General features: G+C 48.6%; 2 protein-coding genes across 2 annotated transcripts in view; both read left to right on the forward strand.

Moving 5' to 3' along the window:
• Window positions 1-6,150: 6,150 nt before the first annotated feature.
• Window positions 6,151-12,989, forward strand: LOC128776245 (uncharacterized). The gene is made up of 2 exons (XM_053900622.1): window positions 6,151-6,853; window positions 12,928-12,989. The coding sequence occupies exons 1-2, from the start codon at window positions 6,151-6,153 to the stop codon at window positions 12,987-12,989; spliced, it is 765 nt and encodes a 254-aa protein (XP_053756597.1).
• Window positions 6,413-23,399, forward strand: part of DCHS1 (dachsous cadherin-related 1) — a 33,999-nt gene continuing 17,012 nt past the window's right edge. Inside the window, exons 1-2 of the mRNA XM_019456150.2 lie at window positions 6,413-6,694; window positions 19,521-21,431. Of these exons, the coding sequence (XP_019311695.1) occupies window positions 19,641-21,431 (1,791 nt within the window). The 5' untranslated portion in view covers window positions 6,413-6,694; window positions 19,521-19,640. The remainder of the gene's footprint in view (window positions 6,695-19,520; window positions 21,432-23,399) is intronic.

Raw genomic sequence — 23,399 nt, forward strand, 5'->3', positions numbered from 1 at the left:
TCTCTCTCTCTCTCTCTCTCTCTTTCTCTTAGCAAATTTTATTTATAAAATACAGTATTATCAACTATAGTCACCATGCTACACATTAGATCCTCAGACCTTATTTGTCTTCTAACTGAAAGTTTGCACCCTTTTACCAATCTCTTCCCGTTTTTCCCATCCCCCACCTATCCCCTGGTAACCATCATCCTATAAGCTTCTGTGAGTTCAGTTTTTTTTTTTTTTTTTTTAAGATTCTACATGCAAGTGATACAGTGCAGTATTTGTCTTTCTCTTTCTGGCCCATTTCACTTAGAATTATGGCCTCCAGTTTCAGCTATGTGGTCATGAATAGCAGGATTCCCTTCATTTTTAAAGCTAAATAATGTTTTATTATCTATCTATCTATCCATACCACATTTTATTTATCCATTCATCCATTGACAGACACTTACTTAGGCTGTTTCCAAGTCTTTGCTTCTGTCAATATTGCTATAATGAACATGCGGTGCAGATATCTATTTGAAATGATTTCATTTCCTTCAGATACATACTCAGAAGTAAGACTGCTGGATAATGTGGCAGTTCTATTTTTAATTTTTTGGGAAACCTCCATACGTTTTTCATAGTGGTCATACTAGTTTACATTCCCACCAACATTGTACAGGGGGTTGTTTCTTCACATCCTCACCAGCATTTGTTATCTCTTGATTTTGTTGTTTATTTTGTGCTTTTGGAATAGACATCCTAACAGGTATGAAGTGATATTTCATTGTGATTTTGATTTGCATTTCCCTGGTGACCAGTGACGTTAAACATCTTTTCCTGTGCTTAGTGGTCATTTGGATGTCTTCTTTGGGAAAATATCCATTAAGGCCCTTTGCCCTTTTTTAAATTAGGCTATGGGCTTCTTGCTACTGAGTTGTATGAATTTCTTATATGTTTTGGATATTAACCCCTTACAGGATATGTGGTTTGAAAATATTTTTTCCCATTCCACAGGCTGCCTTTTCATTTTGTTGATGATTTCCTTTGCTGTCTGTGTTTACTTTTGTTGCCTTTGCTTTTGGTGTCAAATCCAGAAGATCATTGCCAAGACCAATGTTAAGGAGCTTACCCTCTATGTTTAAGTGCTTCTAGGAGTTTATAGTTTCAGCTCTTACATTCAAGTCCTTAGCCCATTTTGAGTTGGTTTTTATGTATGGTATAAGATAGTGGTCTAGTTTCATTCTCTTGTATGTGCATAGCCACTTTCCCCAATACCCTTTATTGAATATGGTATCCTTTCCTCTTTGTATATTCTTGGCAGCTTTGTCAAAAATTAATTGACAATACATGCATAGGTTTATTTCTGGGCTCCCTATTCTGTTCCATTGATCTATGTGTCTGTTTTTATGTCAATACCACACTGTTTTGATTACTAAGCTTTGTAGTATAGTTTGAATCCAGGAAGTGTGGTGCCTCTAGATTTGTTCTTCACCTCCTCTCTTTTGATCGCGGAGATCATCAGCTCCACCCTAATTCCAAAATCTAATGGAACCTGCCATACCTCATCTTATTGTGGTATTTTTACTCTGTTGACAATTCCCATTTTGTAGCGGTTTCTTTCTTTGTCTTCTGTGAGAACACATTGGGCACTGCTCTCTTGTTCAATTCTTACTTGTTTGTCAGTTGCTTCTTCCCAATCTCATTCATGAATCTTCTTTTGTTATCCACCCCTTAAAAGCTGCCCACAACCTGTTTTCACTACATATTCCCCATAAGTGACCACGTCCATTCTCATGGTTCTACATAACCACCTTTAGTCTGGTGGCTCTCAAATATTTATCCTCTGAAAATACTCAACTGTCTCTTCTGAGTTCCAAATTTTATATTTAACCACCTACTAGACATCTTCATTTGGCTATTTCACATATGCCTTAAACTCATCGTTTCCAAAACCAGATTCATTATCTTATCTCTCTCTTCACAAACCTGCTTTTCCTTTGTTTCCCCAATTTTATGAGCAACATCACTAATATATGACCCAGGAACATGGAAAGCATCTTAGAATCCTCCTGTCACTACTTCTTCTAGTCAGTCTATAATTTCTCTCATAGTCTACTCCTCTTTTCTAATCTTACTATCACTAACTTAGGTTAGACCCTCACTGCAGTATAAGCTGGGCAACTGAAAGTAACTCCTATCTCGTCTCCTGTGATCCTCAATATTGCAGCCATAATGATGTTAATGTCACATAACCTACTCATTTTATTTCCTGTATTAAATAAAACTTTCAATGGCTGCTCAGAGCCTCAACCCTTTGTATGACGTATAATATCCTCCATGATTTGGTCCCATTTACTTTTTCTGGTTTCTCCTTTCATACTAGCCAATATTCCCTATACTCCAGCTAACTCAATCTACTCAGAACCACCACCACTACCACTTATACACCAATCTCCACGGCCAGAAACTATTTTCTTTAATGCTGTTGTGCTTTGGAACATGGTGCTGCTGTTTATTCTGCCTGAAAGTTGTTTCTCCAACTTCTTCATTTGCTATGCTTCTACTCATCCTACAAGATCCAGTTCCAATATCCTCTTTGTGACACCATTGGCTGACATCCCAACCCTGAGCTGGATGAGGAATCCCCTCTATGTGCACAATCCCATATTTTCCTCTATCATTATACTCCCCAGTACCAATTTGCAGATATGTCTTCACAGTTTACTCTTTAGTCATATCTTAAATATGTATCTTAAGTATAGAGCTGGCACATAGTGGGCACTTACATGTGTCTTCAGTAAATGAAGGAAGCAAGAAAATACATTTAGGTCCTCCCATTTGAAAAACTCTGGCCTCCTAAAATACCTGTCTACCCTGCCCCCCCCCCCCCTTGCTATTGATCTCTCTTCTTGCCTGCAGTCAAGCCTCTTTAAGGAGCAAGCAGGCTGTACTCAAATTCTTCAGGCCCTCACCTTTCGCTCACTCATTTACTGAGTGCTGACTAGTTTCCACTGCTACAACTCCACCAACCCCATCGTCCCCAAGGTCACCAGCAGCCTACCTCTGGCTAAATCCAGTGGATACTCTTCATCCTTACCTCTGGCCTCTTCTGTGCCATTCAACCTTGATGACCACTCCCTGCTTTTGTGACTTCTTTCTTGGCCTTTCCCTTGGCTTTAGTGGTACCACTCCCTTCCCTTTCTTTTCTCTCCCTCTCTGGCCACTCCTCACTTTTCTTTGAGGGCTGCTCCTCCTCTCTTCAACCTTTAAATATTGGAGCTTCTCAGGATCTGTCCTAAACACCCTTCTCTTCCCAATGTACATGCTGCCCCTGAGCAATCTTAGTCACTCCCTTAACTTCTCTTGCCATTTGTCACATTTACAACACAAGCAACCCAAAGCTAAGGTGATACCTCATTTTCCCAGTGAGAAAATCCAAAAAGCTTTTGACCAACCCAAAAACTTATACCTTTAGGGATGAGTATGAAATAATCAAAAGTCTACTTCTATTAGGTAATTGACTATACATATACTCTACATACTACAATAGTTAATTTACTATACACATATTTAAATTCATATATTGATTTATAAAATAATAAACTATATATATATAAATATATTGGCTTATATATAATGTAATAATATATTGGCTTATAGATTTGCTTTTTTTCCATTCTCATAATTCAGTAAACAATTTTATTCATACTCTTGGCATGCATCTCCAAAGCAGTGTCTTTCTTACTATTAGGGTCACTTTTAGTCATCTTACCCATTTTCCCAGAATGGATGATCTTCTCTCCAGTCTAAGTGAAGAGTTTGGGACAGGACACAGCACAATTTGAATCCACATATGATTCAGTCACTGGAAACTTTATCCCAAGTCACAAGGGCCATTTACATCACACTAGGGCAGTTGGTTTTTGGCCTGTATCCTGCAACAGTATGTTCTTGACCTCTAAAAACCACTTAGTGTATTATTGCCTTTTAAAAATAATTTCAATTGTTAATTTCCCTTACTGAAGTAACATTCATACAGCAAAAGCATAAATCATAAGTGTTCCACTCAATAAATTGTCACAAAGCGAAACACAACATCACTGAAGTCAAGAAATAGAACACTTCCAGCACCCCAGAAGCCCCTCCCAAGTACTACTGTATTATTTTTTAAAGCAATCTTTTAAAAGCATATTGAGAGACGTCCAACACATGCAGTTGTGAGGTCATACCACCAGGAATAGTTACCAAAGCTGTGTTAAATTTCTTTGACAATGGATTCTGTGACAAGTGATCTATACAAGCATCCAAAATAGCATTGTTGAGGACATTTCAGGTTAATGAGTCTTGCCACAAGAGTAAAAAATAGCACTTATTGAGCACTTACTATGTGCCAGGTGCATAGTCCTCTCTGTATATTAAATCATTTAATCCAGGGGTGCCTGGGTGGCTCAGTGGATTAAGTAATCAACTCTTGATTTCAGCTCAGGTCATGATCTGAGGGTCATGAGATGGGGCTCCTGGCTGAGCATGGAGCCCACTCAGGATTTCCTCTCTCCTTCTCTCTCTGGTCTTCCCTGCTCTCACTCTCGCTTTCATATTCATGCTCTCTCTCTCTGTCTCTCTCAAAATAAATAAATAAATAAATAAATAAATAAATAAATAAACAAACAAACTTAAAAAATAATTTAATCCTTAGACCCACTGTATAGATGAGAAAACTGAGGCAAAGGCAAGTTAAGTAACTTTTCAAAAGCCACAAAGCTTGTAAATGGCAGAGTCTGGACCCCAAACCAGGCAGTCTGGCTCCAGAGTCCACAAGCTTAGTCACCATACCATACTGCCCTATCCAGTGGTTTGTTGTTCAAAATAAATGAGAGCAAACCCTGTAATATGAGAGACTTTGTAAGGACTCAAATATAAGGTTACTCCCTCTTTCCTGAGGGAAGATTTTGGAAAAACAAAAAAGGCAAAACCTCACCCTGTATTCAAGCTTATACGGTATTTGCAGATGACTCCCAAATATTTATGCCCATCCAGGCCATTGTTCTAAGCTACAAAACCTACCTACCCAGCAGGCACTTCAAAGTCAGCAGCCCAAATGTAAAGTCATCATCTTTCTATGGCAACCTGCAAGCTACTGCTGCTCCTTTTGTCTCGCACAGTGAATGTCCTTGCCATCCACTCAGCTGCCCAAACCAGAAATCTGGATGTTACCAAGGACTCCAGCCTCTCCTTCACTCCTCTCTTTCCAAATCGCACCCCCTTCTGCTTTAACTGAAACTTTGTTTTCTTTTCTCAGAAGTTCCCAATCTCTCTGTACCATTTTTACACCTCTCAAGCACAGAATACTTTTGGACTCAGCCTACTCACAGTCATCAGGAAAGACAGAAGGGGAAGGGTCAAAACTCTCCCAGTTCTTTGATACTCTCCACCTCTGTCTGATTTCATTCCTTCCCATTTTCTCTTCCAAGTTGTCCCTCGAGCCCCTTCCCAACTCCCTGCCCAGTTCCTATCTCATTTTCCTTTTCTGGGGACTATCTCCTGAGTTAAACCATCAGCCGCAAATCTCTTCTTTCCAATACCTTCCAATCTGTAGCCTCAAATTTGGCATGAAAGAAGAGGGGAGTGAAAGAGAGCTGAGCCATGAAGAAGGGAAAAGGGATAGTGCATGGGATTAACAGAAGTGACTAGGAGGGAATGGAAAGACGAAGATGGAAGAAGACGATGGGGAAAGAGGAGGATCGAGAAAGGGATGGCAGAAGGGAATGGGGAGACGGTGAGTGGAAGGGGGCAAGACGAGACAGGGAGAATGGGAAGGCAGAATGGCTTGGTGATAAAGGGGAAGAGAAGAGAAGGACAGCAGGGGATGGGGAGACGGGGAAGGAAGCCGGGTACGAGAGAAGGGTTGAGAAACGAGATGGGGAGAATTTGATAGACAAGAGGTTAGGGAGAGAGAGGACTGAGCGGAGGGGATGGGAAGGGAAGAAACGGGTGGAGAGAAAAGGCTGAGGGAAGGGGTGAGAAGCAGGGGACGGGGAGAAAGGGAGAGGAGATGGAGAAAAAAGGGTGGGAGGGAGAAGGGCTGGGCGAGAGAGAGCGGGAGAACGGGACAGCGAGGGGGAAGAGGGACGTCCGGGCAATAGGGGCTGGGAAAGAAGATGGAAGAAGAGGACGAGGCAGAGGATGTCGAGATCGGGATGGGAGGAGGGGGCCGGGCGCAGTGACCGGGAGCAGGGACGAGAACGGAGACAAGAGGACCGCGCGGCGCTGGGGCTGGATCCGGCGCCGGGGACTGGGGCCGGGAAGTCGAGGGGCGGAGGGAGGACGGGCGGGCGGTGGGGGGGCCGCGGCGCGGAGCGCGGGTGGGGGCGGGGGCGGGGGCTCCGCGGGCGGAGGGGCGGGGGCTCGGGTTACCGCGCGGAGGGCGGGGGAGGGGAGGGGAGGGGGCGCGGGGCCGCGGCGGCGAATCTCGCATCCTCCGCGGGGCGGCTGTGGAGGAGGCGGCGCCCCGGCGGCGGCGGCGGCGGCGGCGGCGAAGGGAAGGACGGACCGACGGCCAGGGGCGCACGGACCGACGGCTGGCTGCCCGGAGCTGATCGCGGGCCCGGAGACAGCGGCGGGGGACGATGCGCGGCCCCAGGCCCCGCGCGGGCGGGCGCTGCCCGGGGGGCTGACCGCGGCCGGACGGCGCCCCAGGACCGGGCGAGGGAGCCCGCGCCGCGCGGAGGTCAGTGCCCGCGCCCGCCCGGCCCGTCCGGCCGCGCCCGCCCGGCCCTCCGGCCTCTCCCGGGCGGCGGCGGCGGCGGTGCAGCCGGGGGCTTTGTTCTGAGCCGGAGACAATGGGGGAGGGGGGGCCTGGGCCTGCGGGACGAGGGCGAGCGTGAACGTGAGCGTGGGGGCAGGGCCTGGGGGTCTTTGTGTGTGTGACATCGAGTCGGGTGTGCGGCGTGAGAGTGTGAGGGGGGTGTGGGTGCGGGGTGCGAGCAGGGTGTGTGTGTGCTACTCCGAGTGTGAGTGCATCAGCGGAGTGTGAGTCAGTGCGTGTCACTGGGAGGTTGTGTGTCCGTGTGTATCTGTCTGGTTGTGTGTGTATGTGCGTGTCACTCCGAGGGTGTGTGGGTCAGAATGAGTGTGTGTCATGGTGAGCAAGTCCCAGTCAGGGTGTGTGTGTGTATGTGTGTGTGTGTGTGTGTGTGTGTGTTGCCTGCCTCTTTGGAAGCCATGTGTCAGAATGTGGAGGATGGGTGTGTGACAGAGACAAACTGAGACAGAGACAAAGAAACTAAGGGGGAGAAGTAAAGAGAAACAGAGGAGAAACAGGCAAAGCCTGGAGTGGAAGTGGGGCATCCAGGCTGGTGCTCTGAGTTTGTGTCCAGGATGCTTAGATGAGAATCTTGTTCAGGAGACAGAGGGAGGTCACCACAGGCCTGGTCCCACGTGGAGGGGGTGGGGAGAGGGAGGTCTAGAAGCACAATGAAGTCAGTGTGGTGTGGGTTGGGCCTGCAGCCATGGGGTCATAGGCCAGAAAAATATTGTTACTTATGTCAACTCCCCAAATACCCACAGGGGACACAGTCATAGCCCTACTCAACCCACAAGGGACACAATCCTAGGCAACACACACCCACCAGAGATACCTTCACAGCCATCACATACCCCCAGGAAGTACTGTCAGAGCCAACACACACGCAGATGATGCTCTCAGGACAACACACACCCACAAGAGAATTGGTGCAGCCAACACATCCCCACAAGATCATGGTCAAGGCCAACACGTACCATGGGAGACACACTATTACTGCCAACATCTCCTTGTAGACACTGTCACAGCCATGCACATCCACTGGAAACAGTCACAGCCAACCCATCATCTAGGTTATACTTCATCAGAGCTGCCTGTACATAGCAGGTGTTCCAGAGTCCTGACACTGACAGGACGCTGTGTTGCAATGGCCCTTACCACACACCCACTGGAACAACCCCTGCTTTTTGGTGACATGAATATACCAGGAGTGAGCTGTCCCAATTGCTAAACAAGCTCCCATTAACTTACGATGCTCTCACTCCTCCTCCATAGACCCCTAGGCTCAACGTCTTGTTCCCTGAAAACTGGGGACCTGGATCAGTCTTCCCTTCATCCTATAGCCTGCCTTGATTTGAAGTGTCCTTCTAATACCCCAGCCTCACAGCTTCTTGAGCTCCTTAGCTCCTGTTATCTCCTTCTTCCCTCCCAGGACCACTTTGTAGAACTGGTCCATCTCTAACATTGTAAACCCCTCCTTTCCACTCTCTGCACACAGCCTCCTGTGTCCTTCCAGCTCTCAGATGCCCTCACTCCCATTATACTTACTCTTCAACCTCATAATGGCCTCTTGCCCTTGACCTCTTTGCTTTTTCCTCATCTGCCCCTTTCTGGCTTTGTGCTTTCCTTCCAGTATACACACCCGGGACTATTCCTTCAGACACTCCTTGGCCACTCTTTGTCTCATTGTCCTTGAGCCCACCCATCCCACAAAGTCTCAACCCAAATTCTCAACCACACCAAGTAATGCTTCTATAAATTCATGCTTCTATAAATTCCACCCTCAACTGGCCCTCCATAAATAAGTAAAGGAAATTTTTTCTATTTTCTTCATACCCCTTAACCTCACATCCCTCAGCCCATTGTTTTCAGATTAGTCAATCCACTGGTTTATTCATTCAGCAAACCCATATTAAGTACCTGCCCTGTGCCAGGCAGTGTGGTTGGTGTGGCATTACAAGGGTGAATGAAATGGACATGGTCGTTGCCCTCACGGAGCTTACAGGCTATCTGGTGAGTGCTGTGCCACGGTAGCACACAGCAAGGAAAGCTGAGAGAATATAGGGATGTCAGAAGAGGCTTTCTGGAGGAAATGACGTTTAAGCTTAAGCTCAATGGATAAATAGGGAGTCAGCCAAGCAAAGGAGAGGTGGAGATGAGGTAGACTGGGTGGAAAATATTCAAAACGATGGGAGCAAACATGGAAAAGCCCACTTGCAAGAAGTATTTTATGTCCAAGAGGTAAAGCAATCCAGTGAGCCTGGCACTAATAGTATGTTGTGAGGAGAGGTGAGAAAGTCTGGGAGAGGTGGAGAGACAGCTAGTCAGATCATGTGGTTCTTGTAGGTCACAGGAAAAAGATTATCTAACCCCAAAATAATGGAAAGTCTCCTAATGTTTTGAAGCTACAGTGTGATATGATCAGATCTGGTTTAGAACTACCAAGTCTGACAGCGTGGAGACTTAAGGGAGGGATCTGTAAAGGAGGATCGTTGGCTGTTGCAGGAAGCAGGAGAGGATGACACTGGCCTGAACTGGAATGGTAGCAGCAGAGAGGGAGAAAGTAGATGGTTTCAAGAGTTGTGTAGGCAGCAGGTTCAGCAGGGCTCAGCGGTGGGATGGATGTAGAGGTGAAGGGGAGGGAGGCAGTAAGAGTAGACAATCTGGTCTGTTCACTCACTGAGAAAAGTGAGGCCATCCAATTTGAATTTCCTCAGCCTTCTGCCTCCACCCTCAAATTTTATCTGCATTCCCCTCAATCTTTTCTTTTTTTTTTTTTTCCTATGAAGAGGTGTCTCTTCTGTTTAAGACTACTTCACCCATCCCCTCCTGCCTCCATGGGGACATCACTCCCCTAATTATCCTGTGTCTTATTCATTCTCCAGTTTCTCCCTTTGTACCCATTCCTCCTGCGAGCATACACAGAGCCTCCAGTCTCCTGTGCCTCCCTTAAGCCTGTAGTCCCCAATGAGCTAAGAGACCCTCTCATGTTGCTTCACTGTGAAAGGGTCTTCTGCATGGAGCTGTTCCCACTTCCTCACTTCCCCTTTACTCTTGCCCCTCCAGGGTCATGGCTCTCCCTAAGAGAAAGTGACCTCTCATCTGCCAAATCTAGAGGTTCTTTTCAAAAGTCCTCAACTGCCTGACCCCTTGGCGTGGTCTGACATTGTTGACCATTCTTTTCTCTTTGAGTCATTCTTGTCTTATGGCTTCTGAGCCACCATTTTATTCTGTCCACATTTAGTGAGGTCTCAAGTGCCAACCACAATGCCAGGTGATGGGAATATTATGAGAGAAGACACTATTCATACACTCAGGAAGTTTAAACCTCAGTGGAAGAGCCAGGCAGATAAACAGATGATTACAATATGATGGGGTCCATGCATCTCTCTCCCCGAGCTCCTCCTTGCTATTCCTTCTCAGTCTGCTTTGGAGAGCCCCTAAATGTTACTGTTCCTTAGGGTTCTGGTTTGGACCTTCTTATTGTCTCACTGTATATACTCCTCTAGGTGATCCATCTCATTCATTTCCAGGGCTTTAATTATCATCTCTATAGGCTGATGACTCCCAAATATCTACTTTTTCCGGACCTCTCTTCTGACCTCCAGACCTCCATATCTGCTTCCTACCTGGTCTTTGCTATACAGTTCAGAAGCACCTAAATGTCCAAACCTGAACTCATCATTCCTTCCCCCCACCACCACTGTCTGCACTGAGTTATCAAGCTACACATCCAGAAGTCAACTTCAGCCAATGCCTTGCCTTTGCCATCTGTCTTTCTCCAACCCAGAAAGTCACTGGAACCTGCTGGTCCTACCTCCTTTCCAGCGCTCTCTGGCATCCCATCCCCTTTGCTCCATGGCTTCAGCTACTGCCCTCACCTCATTGTCTGTTCACAAAAATTACTACAAGAGCCTCCTAACTTGTCTCCCTAGACTTCTACTCTTCCTCTTCCAGGCCATTCTTTTCAATGCAGCAGGAGGGATCTCTCTAAAGTGCAAATCCTGCCGTGCACTCCCTGCTCAGTATTCTGCAATGTTTTTCCATTATCTTGGGTGAATTCTCCACTTTAATGAGGCTCATGAGATCCCTCACGATCTGACTCCCCTCGGCCTTCCCAGTCTCATCATCTGTGTCATTTCCCTACCTTCCTCACATTCCAGGTTCTAGCCATATTGAATTCCTTGTAGTTCCTCAAAGACATGGCATTCTGCCAAGCTTCTGGCCCTTTGCACATACTGTTCTCTGCCCTAAAAGCCCTTTACTCCCCTCTTCTTATGGCTAGCCCCTTCCCATCCTCAGATCTAGTCTCAAACCCCACCTTTCCTGACTTTACTGTGCAGGCTTGGGATCCTCTTGTCTGACTGTTGTCATTGCCTCTTCCCTGTTCTGTCTCTCTGACTGGGCTGGGGCCTCTTGATGGCAGGGTTGCATATTATATATTTTCATCTCCCTGGGACCCTTCACATTCACATTAATGGCAATGAACAAATGCATGAATAAATGAAGCCGCTTACTGCGTATACCTCATCCTCATTCACTCTTTAGAAGATTGACATCTGGTCTCAGCTGCCCACACAATCGAGACATTTCCACACGTACCCACTTGTCCCACTGGAGACATTGCCACTCCTCTCCCCCACAAACTGTCCTTCCTCACCCTATGTTCTCCTCCTCTCTGCCCTTCACATGGGCTTCTCTTTTCCTGGATCTTCTTCCTCTCCCTCTCTGTACTTGATTTCTCTTTCATTCAGTTGGCAAATATTTAAGAAGCACCAGAAATTTGCAGATACAAATATATTGCTCCAGGTGCCTATTGGGGTTCCTGGAAGGAGAGGAAGATGAGGAAGCTGTGACCTGCCATCAGGCCACAAGGCACGATAGTGCCCACCATCTGCTCCACTCCAGCAAGCCCCCTTCCTGGGAGGTGCCATAGGCTGCTCCTCCCTCCACCACCCCTCACACACCCCCACTGTGGGTCCTCCCAAATCCTGGCACCCTTGGCCCTGCCCCTCCCCATATCAGGTGCCCAGACACCTGTGTGTGCCCTCTTCCTATTCCCTATCCTTCCTGTGGTAACAGAAGCAACTGGACTCTCTGATGCCCTGAGACCTGCAAGCAAAAGCCCCTCCCAGGAGTTCATGCTGCTGGATCCTATCTTCTTCCTGGCTTCCCTCTGCCTGCCCCTTACTTCAGCTCTACAGTCCATGTTTCCTCGGTAACCCTCTGACTCCCAGGCATTTTCAACTACTGACACTTGGGAGGGACTACTACTCAGTTCCTATGTCCACTGGTGAGAGGGTACCTCCTCCCACTGGTCTGCTTGGAACCCCCAAGCCTGGGTCAGGATGCCCCTCTGTGTTCACTTGGCACACTAGAATGTCCTTGTTTATGTTTGTCTCTCTAGGCTGCTCATGGAAGGAGCTAGACTGCATCTCCCATTTGGTTGGTGAGGAAGGAGGAGGAGAAGAAGGAAAGGGAGGAAGGAGAGGGTGTGGGTGTGGGTTGGTTCTGACAGTGCTTCCGGGGGGGATGTGACGGCTGTGAAGTTATTCCTTGTGGATGTGTGTTGCCAAGGACTGTGTCCTTTGTGGGTTGAGTAGAGCTGACCTTCCAGCCCCACCACTTACCACCTTAGCTTCTCTGAGCTCCCTTTTCCTCAGGTGAAAATGGAGGCAACATTCAGAGAGTTGCTTGAGAATTTAGAAAGAAAACAACTGGTAAGTGTTGAATGGTTAACTTAGTTTACTTCCAACATCTCAGTTCTTCTACTGTGTTCCCCTGACCCTCAACCTCTCACTTCCCTAAACTTGTTCTTTCCTCTTGACATCTCTGGGTTGTTTTCACCTTCTTTTCTTGCTCCAGCCTCACTGGCCTCCTCTGCAACCCAGACTATCAGGGTCATCCCTTGCTGCCCATCACCACCAGCCCTTGCCCTCTCACCCTGCCATGCCTGTCCCAGATCATGTCTCCCTACCTGTGGACACCATGAAGGCAGGGACTCTGTCTGTCCAAGTCACTGCTATATCTCTACTGCTTAGGATGATGGTTGGCCCGTTGTAGGTCTTCAATAGATATTTGTTGAATAAATCTATTAATGAATCATTTCACATGCATGCCCTGGGCCAGCTTCTCTCCATTTTTTCTTTGTCTTCTAGAGACCTCCAAGCATCCTCTGGCCCCTTCTCCTGTCTCACCACCTGACTCCATGCCCACCTGACCCTCTACTTGGACTGGCATTTCCTCATCACAGATCTCCTCCTCTAACCCACCTTGTGCACCCTGTAAGAATTATTCTCTTATAGCAGAATTCTGCTTGTTCTCCTTCCCTGTTGTGTTGCCTTGCCCTTCATTAGAGCATTCCAAGCCTTCCAGCAGAGAAGCAATATAAGGTAACGAAACACTAACTTTGGAGTCCATCAGAGCTGTGTTCCACATCTCTCTGCCACCCACTCTGACCCTCAGTTTCCTCATCTGTGAAATAACACTTATCCCAGAGTTGTCGTGTGTGTCTGGCACACAGGAGCAGCTGATATTTATTCAGCCTTCACTGTATGCCAGACAATGTGCTAAGTTTTTGGTTACATTCTTTCATTTAACTCTTGTGTCAACCATATAAAATGGACACTTTAATCCCCTCATTACCAAGGAGGAAACTAAGAAAGGTTGAACAATTCACCCAGGACTACACTGTAAGTGGCAGAGTCAGAATTTGCACTGAAGTCTGTCTCACAGCAGAGCCAATCTTCTTAATTATGCTTGGGCACTTACAAAACACATACTGTGTGCCAGACACTGTTCTAACAGCAAACACAGTGTAGGAAGTGCTATTATTGTCTCTACTTTATAAATGAAGAACTGGAAGCTCAGAGAAATTGAGTGGCTTTCCCAGGGTCACAAAGCTAGTAAGTGTGAAGCTGGGCAAAAAACATTTGGTTTGGCCCCAGAGTCCACGTTTTCACCACTATCCTGTCCTGCCCTACTGTGATATATTGCCTCCCTATCATAGAAGTGCAGTGTGTATTGATGAATCAATCTATGCTGTGTTGTTGAGTTGTTTAGTTGATTTATTCTTTATCATTTCCCACTGCAGGAGGCTTGCACCCTTCAGACTCTCCTGAAACTATTCTCTCCAGATCTCTAGTGAATTCCTTACTGATAAAATCAATGGCCACTTCTCAGCCCTCGTCTTGCATGAAGTCTCAGCAGCCCTGGACACTATTGATCCCTCCCTTCTTGTTGAAATATTTCCTCCCTTAACTTCTGTGATACTGCCTCCTCTTCTTCTTCTCTGAGAAGAATAAAGGTCTCCTCAGTCTGCCCCTTAAATATGACTACTCCTCAGGGTTCTATGCTAGACCCTCTTCTTCCTCTGCACATCCTAGCTGATGGGTCTCCAAGCCCATGGTTTTCACCTACCCCTGATTTGTCCAAATCCCTGTCTCCAACCCAGACCTCTCTCCTCCAGACCTGCAAATCCAATTGTGTCTGGGACATCACCATGTGGGGATCCCAATGGGCACCTGAAAAATGGCTTCTCCTCGGTGGTATCCTAATGGCACCACTTTAGTAACCAGGCCAGAACCCTGGGATCAGTCTAGACCCTTCCATTCCCTCACCCTTCCTGACGCATCAGTGGCCAAGTTTTAACCAACTTCACCTCCGTTATCTGTGTCTTCTGCTACTGACCTGGGCTGTCACAGACACCTCATACCTGGTCTCTCTCCTCCCATATGTTCTCTTCTTCAGGCCTCCATTGTCTTGCCAGCACTCCCTCCCTTCAGCTCCCCTGCCATTTCTTCCTTTCTTCATCTTTCCCTTCTCTCTGCATCCTAGGCAGCATGGAGTGCATAGTCTTGGGATCAAATTGGGGCTGTGTTAACTCAGAAAAGTTGTTTCACACTGAGGAAGGCAGGACACCTTCCTCACAGGGTTGTTTTGATTAAATGGGGGTATGTCTGTGAACTACCTGGCATAGAGCCCAGCACACCATTAAAGTTCAGAAAAGGGACTTTTCCTCTGCTTGTGTCTGTCCCCAGCCTCTCTGAAGTGGCTCCCAGGAACCAGTCCTCAGGAGGAACACAACCCTCCCATGAGTTTTCTCAGGGATATCCTGGGAAGCCAGTTTGTCAGCCTTCTCCTTCCTCCCTTCCTCACCCTCCTCTCCTCTCTGCCCTCCAACACAGCTCTGTCTCCCACCTCTGTTTACCTCCCCCACCTCTCCAGGCTAGCTGTGTCCACTCTGACTTAGCTCCCCCCTCTGTAGTAACTGCACTCGCCCTCTCCTTTGCCCTTTGCCACATGTGCTCTCTCCTTTGTCACACTGGCTTACTTTCTCTCAGTCTTGCCCCAGCCATCCCCACCAGCATTCTCACATCCCTTCCTGTCCCCGTTATGCCTAGCCCTCCCTTTGCTCACCAAGGTTACTCTCTTCCTCCATGATTTCTACGCCAATCTGCCTTTCTAGTCCCCCCCTCACTCTGTTGTCTTTCTGGTCCCTGCCCCTCCCTGGCCCTAGGACAGGAAGTTGAGGGAGGAGGCCTGGGCGGTGCCAGCTCCCCCAGCCTGCTTCCCTTCGGTACCTCGGCCACTCCTCTACTTCCTTCTGGAGCACCCCCTTCCTTTATGGTCCCCCTACTCCTCCCCCAACCCACCTCTCTTTCCTCTCCCATGTTCCCCCTGCTCCCAGGTCCTGTAGACACACAGGCTGTGGTGGGGGGGAGGATTGACATCACATCGCAGGCCCCAATGAACAGCCTCGCCCCTCCCCCTCCTAATGAGAACCAGCTGTGGTTCCAGAGGCCCAGATGTGGGGCTAGAGAGGGAGAGCGGGATGGAGCCAGAGGACAGAGCAACAGGACCAAGACACTGAGGGCATGCAGCAAGGCAGAACTTGGTGGGAGAGGACAAGTGACCGATCTGGGGGAAGAAAGAAGACAGGTCTGGGCAGGAGACAGGTGGACTACTGAGGCCAGATCTGGGGGAAGGGACAGGACAGACCTGGAGAAGGAAAGAGACAGGAACAGGGAGGAGGAGCCAGTCCTGGGGAAGAGGCACTGAAAAGCACCAGACAGATGGGGAGATGGTGCTGAGAGGAGAGTTGGAGACAGGATGAGACAGTCTCTGGAGAGAGTCTGGAGTGCGAGTTTGGAACTGGAAGTCCTGGAGCAGGAAGTGATGAGGCACAGTCCAGACAGAGGCCCCAGGGACCTAAAGGTCACAGCTGCAGCCACAGAGCTGACCACGAGTGCCCCGGCAGCATGTGCGAGAGCATGCCTGTGTGTGGGTGGGTCTGCGAGTGTATGCGTGCGTGCCTGCCAGTGTGTCTGCACACGTGAAAGTGTGCCTGTCTGTGTACCTGGTTGGGATGTGTATGTGAATGTGTCCGTGTGTATATTGTGGGGGGATATCATGCGAACATGCCTGCCCGTGTGAGGCTGGTAAGAAAGTGTCTTTCTGTGTGTACAAAAGCAGGCCTGTATGTGTCTTTGTATGCCTGCATATGTATGTGGGCGGGGGTAGGTTCCATGGGAATGAATATGCCCATCTGTGTGTGTGAAAACATGCTTCTCTGTGAGGGGGGGTGTATCTGCATATGTGCACTGGCTGTGTATATGTCAACGTAGCCCCTGTCCAAATATGTATGAGTGTATTGAACGTGCCTGTCTGTATGTGAGTCTGTGTAGCTGGCTGTACATGGGTCTGTGACTGTGAGTATGCACCTTTCTGTGCCCATTGTGAGATTATACTGGGCGTGTTTGCAATGGACAGGAACCCAGGTTATACAGGTTAGGATAAGGGGCAAGTGCCTGGGCCTGAATGCCTCCTCTTTCAAGGCTGATGATTCACCTGAGCTTTTATCTCATACCACTCATACATCCTTTCATTCAGAAAACATATTGATCACAAACTATGTACCATGCTCCGTGCTACACACAACGGTGAATAAGATACAATCCTAGCCTCTCACATAGCTGACATCCTGTCTCTGGGTGGGGAGACAGAGAATTATAATACAGTAATAAATACATCGGCCTCACTGTCCATTATCTTCTCTCCCCATCCACCATAACTGCTTTCTCTCCACTGACTGATTAAATAAATACAACCAACTCTTAACACTTGATCCCTAACCCAGTCTCTAGGCCCAGATCCCTGACCTGGGCCCCTGGGCCAACCCTGTGCACTCACCCTCTCCGCTCTCTGAGTCAGACCTATGTTCACTCACTTCCTTTTTCTGAATTCCTCCGACCTATTATCCAATGTGGCAGTTCCATGAGTTCCTCAGACTTGAGTCCCCAAGAAGAGTGCACACAGAGCAGCCCAGAACTCTGAAGCCAGGATGAAGGGATCCATCAGAGATGGTGTTGAGAGGTGCTGAGAAAGCAGCTTCCAGATGCCCGGCTCTGAGCTCCTTGCTTCCATTGCCTCTAATTCTCACAGAATCATCTGGATTAGGAAAATAACTCAAACTTCAGAATCCCTACTGTTTTTATTGCCTCACACAGGTGGGAGGGATGGGGAATGGAAGTGTAAGTGAGAGGTCAGAAACTCCCTTGGGAGGACAGGAAGTCCTAAAGCAGAGCTAATACATAAAAACCTGAGGACACACTTCTGTAGCCACAGGACTGACCTTGGTGCCTCAGGGGCACAGGCTCACGTGTGTTTGTGTATGTCATCTGAGTTGGCATGTCCATGGACATGCTGTGTCAGCACATGAGTGTGGTGGTGTAGAATTATAAGGCTCTGACCTTGCACTCAGCATTGATTGCCTGCTCAACTATGCTGGACAGAGTCCAACTAAGACCCTGAAGTTGCTGCCCTCAAGGAGCCTGTAATTCAGGGCTGCTATGCAGTTTATTGCCAGTGTGCACCTAGAGCAGTGAGAGCCCAGAGGCTCTGATGGTACGATGGGCTCTGCAGGTAGGGGGAGAGAGACGTCATAGAAGATTCCACAGAAGACAGGACATTGGAATTGGATCTTGAAGACTGAATAGGAGATGGCCACTTGGAGAGGACTTTTAAAGGATATCACAAGACGAGAGAGCTGTGCATACAGGGCGAAGAGTGGGGATGGCTTTAGTGTTGGGATGCAGGGTGTGGTGGAAGAAAGTAAAGGTAGGGCGCACTGGAGAGGTGGCAGGCTCAGATCAGGAAGCTATATATTAAGGACACTGTACTTTATCTTTTAGGCTAGAGGTTGCCTATGAACTCCCCAAAACTGCAGACACAGTTTGCGTGTATGTGTATGTGCATTTTTTTTTCTGGAGAGGAGCAGCAGTTTTTTGCCGTCAGTAATGAGGAACCCATGGAAGCCTCTCTTCAGGAGTGATTTGGTTAAAGCTGCATGGATAGCTCTGGTCAGGTGGAGATGGGTCAAAAGGTCCAAGCCAGGAGGCAGGGGGAGCAGTAAGTAAGGGGCTGCTGTAGGAATCAAAAGGACAGATGACTGTGTTCAGACTAGGTCAGCAGCTGCAAAGCAAGAGGAAAGGGCAGACTTGAGACATATCTTATTGAGATGGTCAGGTGTTGATGCTAACTAGAAATCAGACTGAAAAAAAGCAAAGAAGCAAGAAGAGCTGCTGAGTGGTTGTACTGTTCACAGGAAGGAGAGTGAAGGAAGAAAATCAGCTTGAGGTGAAGGTTAGGGATATGGTGTTCTGCAGCTCTCTCTGTAGGCCTGGAATCCACAGCCACATATTCTGTATGATCCATTCGGCCAAGTCTCACTGGTTCTTCAAAGGCCCCTTCCTCTGGGCTTCCACAGCACCTCATATGCCATCTGACACAGCACTAGTTACTAGTGTGTCTCCCTATCTAGACTGGGACCTGCCTGGGAACAAGACCGTGCTCTTTCTTTCTTCCTTGGGACCAGCACAGTGCCAAGCTTATAGCGGGTTAATTCTTGAATATATCACCTACACACTGATCTAATCCATCCTTCACCCTTAAAGCAAGTTAGCTCCCTAAAAACACAATCTGTAGGAAGGAAGGAGGGAGGGAGGGATGAAGAGGATTTTTAGGGTGGTGAAACTACTCTGCATTAATACCATAATGCATGTTGTTATATATGTCCATTATACACATATACATTATACATTTGTCCAAACCTATACAATGCACAACACACGGCTGAGTGTCCGACTCTTGATTTCAGTTCAGGGCATGATCCCAGGGTCATGGGATTGAGCCCCGCATCAGGCTCCAGCCTGCTTAAGATTCTCTGTGCCTCTCACTCTGTGCCTCTCCCCTGCTTGTGCTCTTTCTCTCTCTCAAATAATCAATTGATTAAATAAAATAAAATAGGAAAGTCTTCAACATATTTAAATGCTGATAGAAGTCTCCAAAAGGTGATGATTGAAGGTGAGGTTACCAAAAACACATGGTTATTGAGGTATTAGTCCTGAATGAGAAGAAAAATAAGAAAGGATTGGCCATATTTTTAAGTCCAGAGATGAAAGGAAGGGAGTCCAAGGGCATTGAGACCTGGACAATAGGAACAAAACAGTCTGCTGGGGGAGGAGGGTTAGGGTGGGATGGCAAGCTGCCAGGGAAAGACTGGAGCGGGTCCTGAGGAGTTCTGAAACAGGCACTTCTTGGACTCAAGATGGGTGTGCAACAGCACAAATGCCCTACGGCAGGGCTGAGCATGCCTCAGTCTTGCTGTGGCTTAGGTCCCAGTCTCCCTGGACCATTGATTCCGTTCCCCACCTCCCCAATCATGACTTTTTTCCTTCTGCTTTTCTCCCAGGTCAGGGAGCCCGAGCTGGAGCCAGGGCCCAAGCTGGACCTGATCCAAAACCTGAGATCAAGCTGGGCCCAGAGCCTGACCCAGAGCTGGAGCCCAAGTCACAACTGGATCGCCCCTGTCATGCAGAAGGAGCGGGGCATTGCGCCTTCCTGCACTGGCATGCAGAGCTCCAGGCACCTCCCCCTGCTACCACTGCTGCTGCTGCTGCTGCTGGGAGCCAGAGTGTCAGGCGCCTGGGGTCAGGCCGGGAGCTTGGACCTACAGATTGATGAGGAGCAACCGGCAGGCACATTGATTGGGGACATCAGTGCAGGGCTTCCACCAGGCACAGCAGCACCTCCCATGTACTTCATCTCCGCCCAAGAGGGCAGCGGGGTGGGCACAGACCTGGCCATCGATGAACACAGTGGAGTGGTCCGTACAGCCCGTGTCTTGGATCGTGAGCGGCGAGATCGCTACCGATTCACCGCAGTGACTCCTGACGGTGCCACCGTAGAAGTTACTGTGCGAGTGGCTGACATCAATGACCATGCTCCAGCCTTCCCGCAGGCTCGGGCTGCCCTGCAGATACCTGAGCATACAGCTCTTGGCACCCGCTACCCGCTGGAGCCTGCTCGTGATGCAGATGCTGGCCGCCTAGGAACCCAGGGCTATGCACTATCTGGTGATGGGGCTGGAGAGACCTTCCAGCTGGAGACACGTCCTGGTCCAGATGGGGCCCCAGTGCCAGAACTGGTAGTTACTGGGGAGCTGGACCGAGAGAACCGCTCACACTATATGCTGCAACTGGAGGCCTATGACGGCGGTTCACCCCCGAGGAGGGCCCAGGCCCTGCTGGATGTGACACTGCTGGACATCAATGACCATGCCCCAGCTTTCAATCAGAGCCGCTATCACGCTGTGGTGTCTGAGAGCCTAGCCCCTGGCAGTCCTGTCTTGCAGGTGTATGCATCTGATGCTGATGCTGGTGCCAATGGGGCTGTGACTTATGAGATCAACCGGAGGCAGAGCGAGGGTGATGGACCCTTCTCCATTGACGCACACACGGGACTGCTGCGGCTGGAGCGGCCACTGGACTTTGAGCAACGGCGGGTCCATGAACTGGTGGTGCAGGCGCGGGATGGCGGGGCTCACCCTGAGCTAGGCTCAGCCTTTGTGACTGTGCACGTGCGAGATGCCAATGACAATCAGCCCTCCATGACTGTCATCTTCCTGAGTGCAGATGGCTCCCCACGAGTGTCTGAGGCTGCCCCACCTGGCCAGCTCGTTGCTCGCATCTCTGTGTCAGACCCAGATGATGGTGACTTTGCTCATGTCAACGTTTCCCTGGAGGGTGGAGAGGGCCATTTTGCCCTAAGCACTCAGGACAGTGTCATCTACCTGGTGTGCGTAGCTAGGCAGCTGGATCGGGAGGAGAGGGATGCCTATAACTTGCGGGTTACTGCCACAGACTCAGGCTCACCCCCACTGCGGGCCGAGGCTACCTTTGTGCTGCATGTCACTGATGTCAATGATAATGCGCCTACCTTTGACCGTCAGCTCTACCGACCTGAGCCCCTTCCTGAAGTTGCACTGCCTGGCAGCTTTGTGGTGCGAGTGACAGCCCGGGATCCTGATCAGGGCACTAATGGTCAGGTCACCTATAGCCTGGCCCCTGGAGCTCACACCCGCTGGTTCTCCATCGACCCCACATCAGGCATTATTACCACGGCTGCCTCGCTGGACTATGAATTGGAACCTCAGCCACAGCTGATTGTGGTGGCCACAGATGGGGGCTTGCCTCCTCTCGCCTCCTCCGCCACAGTCAGTGTGGCCCTGCAAGATGTGAATGATAACGAGCCCCAGTTCCAGAGGACTTTCTACAATGCCTCACTGCCTGAGGGCACCCAGCCTGGAACCTGTTTCCTGCAGGTGGGTAAGTCCTGCACACAGCAGGATGTTGCTGTGGGCAGGAATGGATGAAAGGGTCACAGGGGACCTCAGAACAGAAACCAAGCCTTGCAGGTGCATCTGTTTATGGTGACTTATGTCAGAGGGTTTGGTCCTATCCTGTGAGCTCCAAAGTCTGTGCAGAGGGTGAGGGCTAACGACAAGATGAGAAAGCAGGGTTTGAGAGCTGGGCCAGGTGAGGCAGTTGAGAGAATTAAGATTGGATCAAGAGAAAAAGTGTCCTGTGGTGTCAAGAAGTGAGAGAAACTCTATCAAATCTCAAAGCTGTTCTGAAAGGCAGAGATGGAGATTCTGTACACCCATGTGGTTCCTGTTCCCCTAAGGGGATGCCAGTATTTATGGAGCCCTTGTCCAGTGCTGGGCTCTGCTGGAAGAAATCCCCATCTGTCTCCCTGGAGCTGAGCCTTGATGAGACATTTGGGCTCAGGCACAGGATAACAAGAAGTATTAATGAGATCCCAATATCCAGAGCAGGAAGGCCTCTCAACAGGAGGAGGTGAGAGCCCTGGACAGACTCTGGAAGCCATAGAGTGCTTGTGAGTCAGGCCTGGAGGAGACAGAGGGGGCATGAAACTAAAGAGGCAGGCCAAGGCCAGATTGCAGAAGTCCTTGGACACCAAGCCATGAGGTAAGATTAGGACTTTACTTGGAAGGCAAAGGAGGTCACTGAACTTCTTTGAGCCAGAAGAGGGTGTGATCATATTATGTTTTTTTTAATATTTTTTTATTTGTTTTGAGAGAGAGAGAGAGAGAGAGAGAGATCAGGGAAGGAGAAGAGAGAGAGAGAGAGAGAGAGAGAGAGAGAGAGAGAGAATCCCAAACAGGGATTCCCCACTATCAGTGCAGAGCCCGACAGGGGGCTTGAATCCATGTACCATGAGATCATGACCTGAGCTGAAACCAAGAGTCGATACTTAACTGACTGAGCCACGCAGGCCCCATTGTTTTTGTTTTTTAAAGACTACTTTTTGGGAGCAATTTTAGATCCACAGCAAAATTGAGTTGAGAGCAAAGATTTCAAATATACTCTCTGTCCCCATTCATATACCCTCCCCGACCAGAGTGGTTCATTTGTTACAACTGATGAACGTACATTGACACATTATCACCCCAAATCCCCAAAAATGGTTTACATTAGGGTTTACTCCTGGTGTTGTACACTGTATATGTTTGGACAAATGTATAATGTATATGTGTATAATGGACATATATAACAACATGCATTATGGTATTAATGCAGAGTAGTTTCACCACCCTAAAAATCCTCTTCATCCCTCCCTCCCTCCTTCCTTCCTACAGATTGTGTTTTTAGGGAGCTAACTTGCTTTAAGGGTGAAGGATGGATTAGATCAGTGTGTAGGTGATATATTCAAGAATTAACCCGCTATAAGCTTGGCACTGTGCTGGTCCCAAGGAAGAAAGAAAGAGCACGTCTTGTTCCCAGGCAGGTCCCAGTCTAGATAGGGAGACACACTAGTAACTAGTGCTGTGTCAGATGGCATATGAGGTGCTGTGGAAGCCCAGAGGAAGGGGCCTTTGAAGAACCAGTGAGACTTGGCCGAATGGATCACACAGAATATGTGGCTGTGGATTCCAGGCCTACAGAGAGAGCTGCAGAACACTGTGACGTGTTCAGGTGACTGCATTGTTCAGGTTGGCCCCAACTGTGCTGATAAGAGTTGCAGAGAGATGAGACAAAATAGTAGACAGGGACCAGATTGCAAGCTTTGACTTTGTTTTAAAAATCACAGGGGGCCAAAGAGGGGCTGTAAGCAAATCTGGTATGCCTTTTGAAATGATTGCTTTGGCTGCATCATGGAATATGGAGTATGCAAGAGAGGAAACAGGAGGTAGCGAGGCCTCTTAGGAGACTAGTGCTTGAAGTCTTTACATCTCAGAAGTCCACCAGACCCTTGCGCATCTTCTCAG

Source organism: Panthera pardus, unplaced genomic scaffold (assembly GCF_024362965.1).
Source record: "Panthera pardus isolate Hobbes unplaced genomic scaffold, ASM2436296v1 HiC_scaffold_12, whole genome shotgun sequence".
Lineage (NCBI taxonomy): Eukaryota > Metazoa > Chordata > Mammalia > Carnivora > Felidae > Panthera > Panthera pardus.

Coding starts and splice junctions, on each gene's coding strand:
- LOC128776245 (XM_053900622.1), top strand. CDS start 6,151: ATGTCGAGATCGGGATGGGAGGAGGGGGCCGGGCGCAGTGACCGGGAG. Junction 6,854..12,927: donor GGACGAGGGCGAGCGTGAAC/GTGAGCGTGGGG, acceptor TTTGTCTTCTAG/AGACCTCCAAGCATCCTCTG.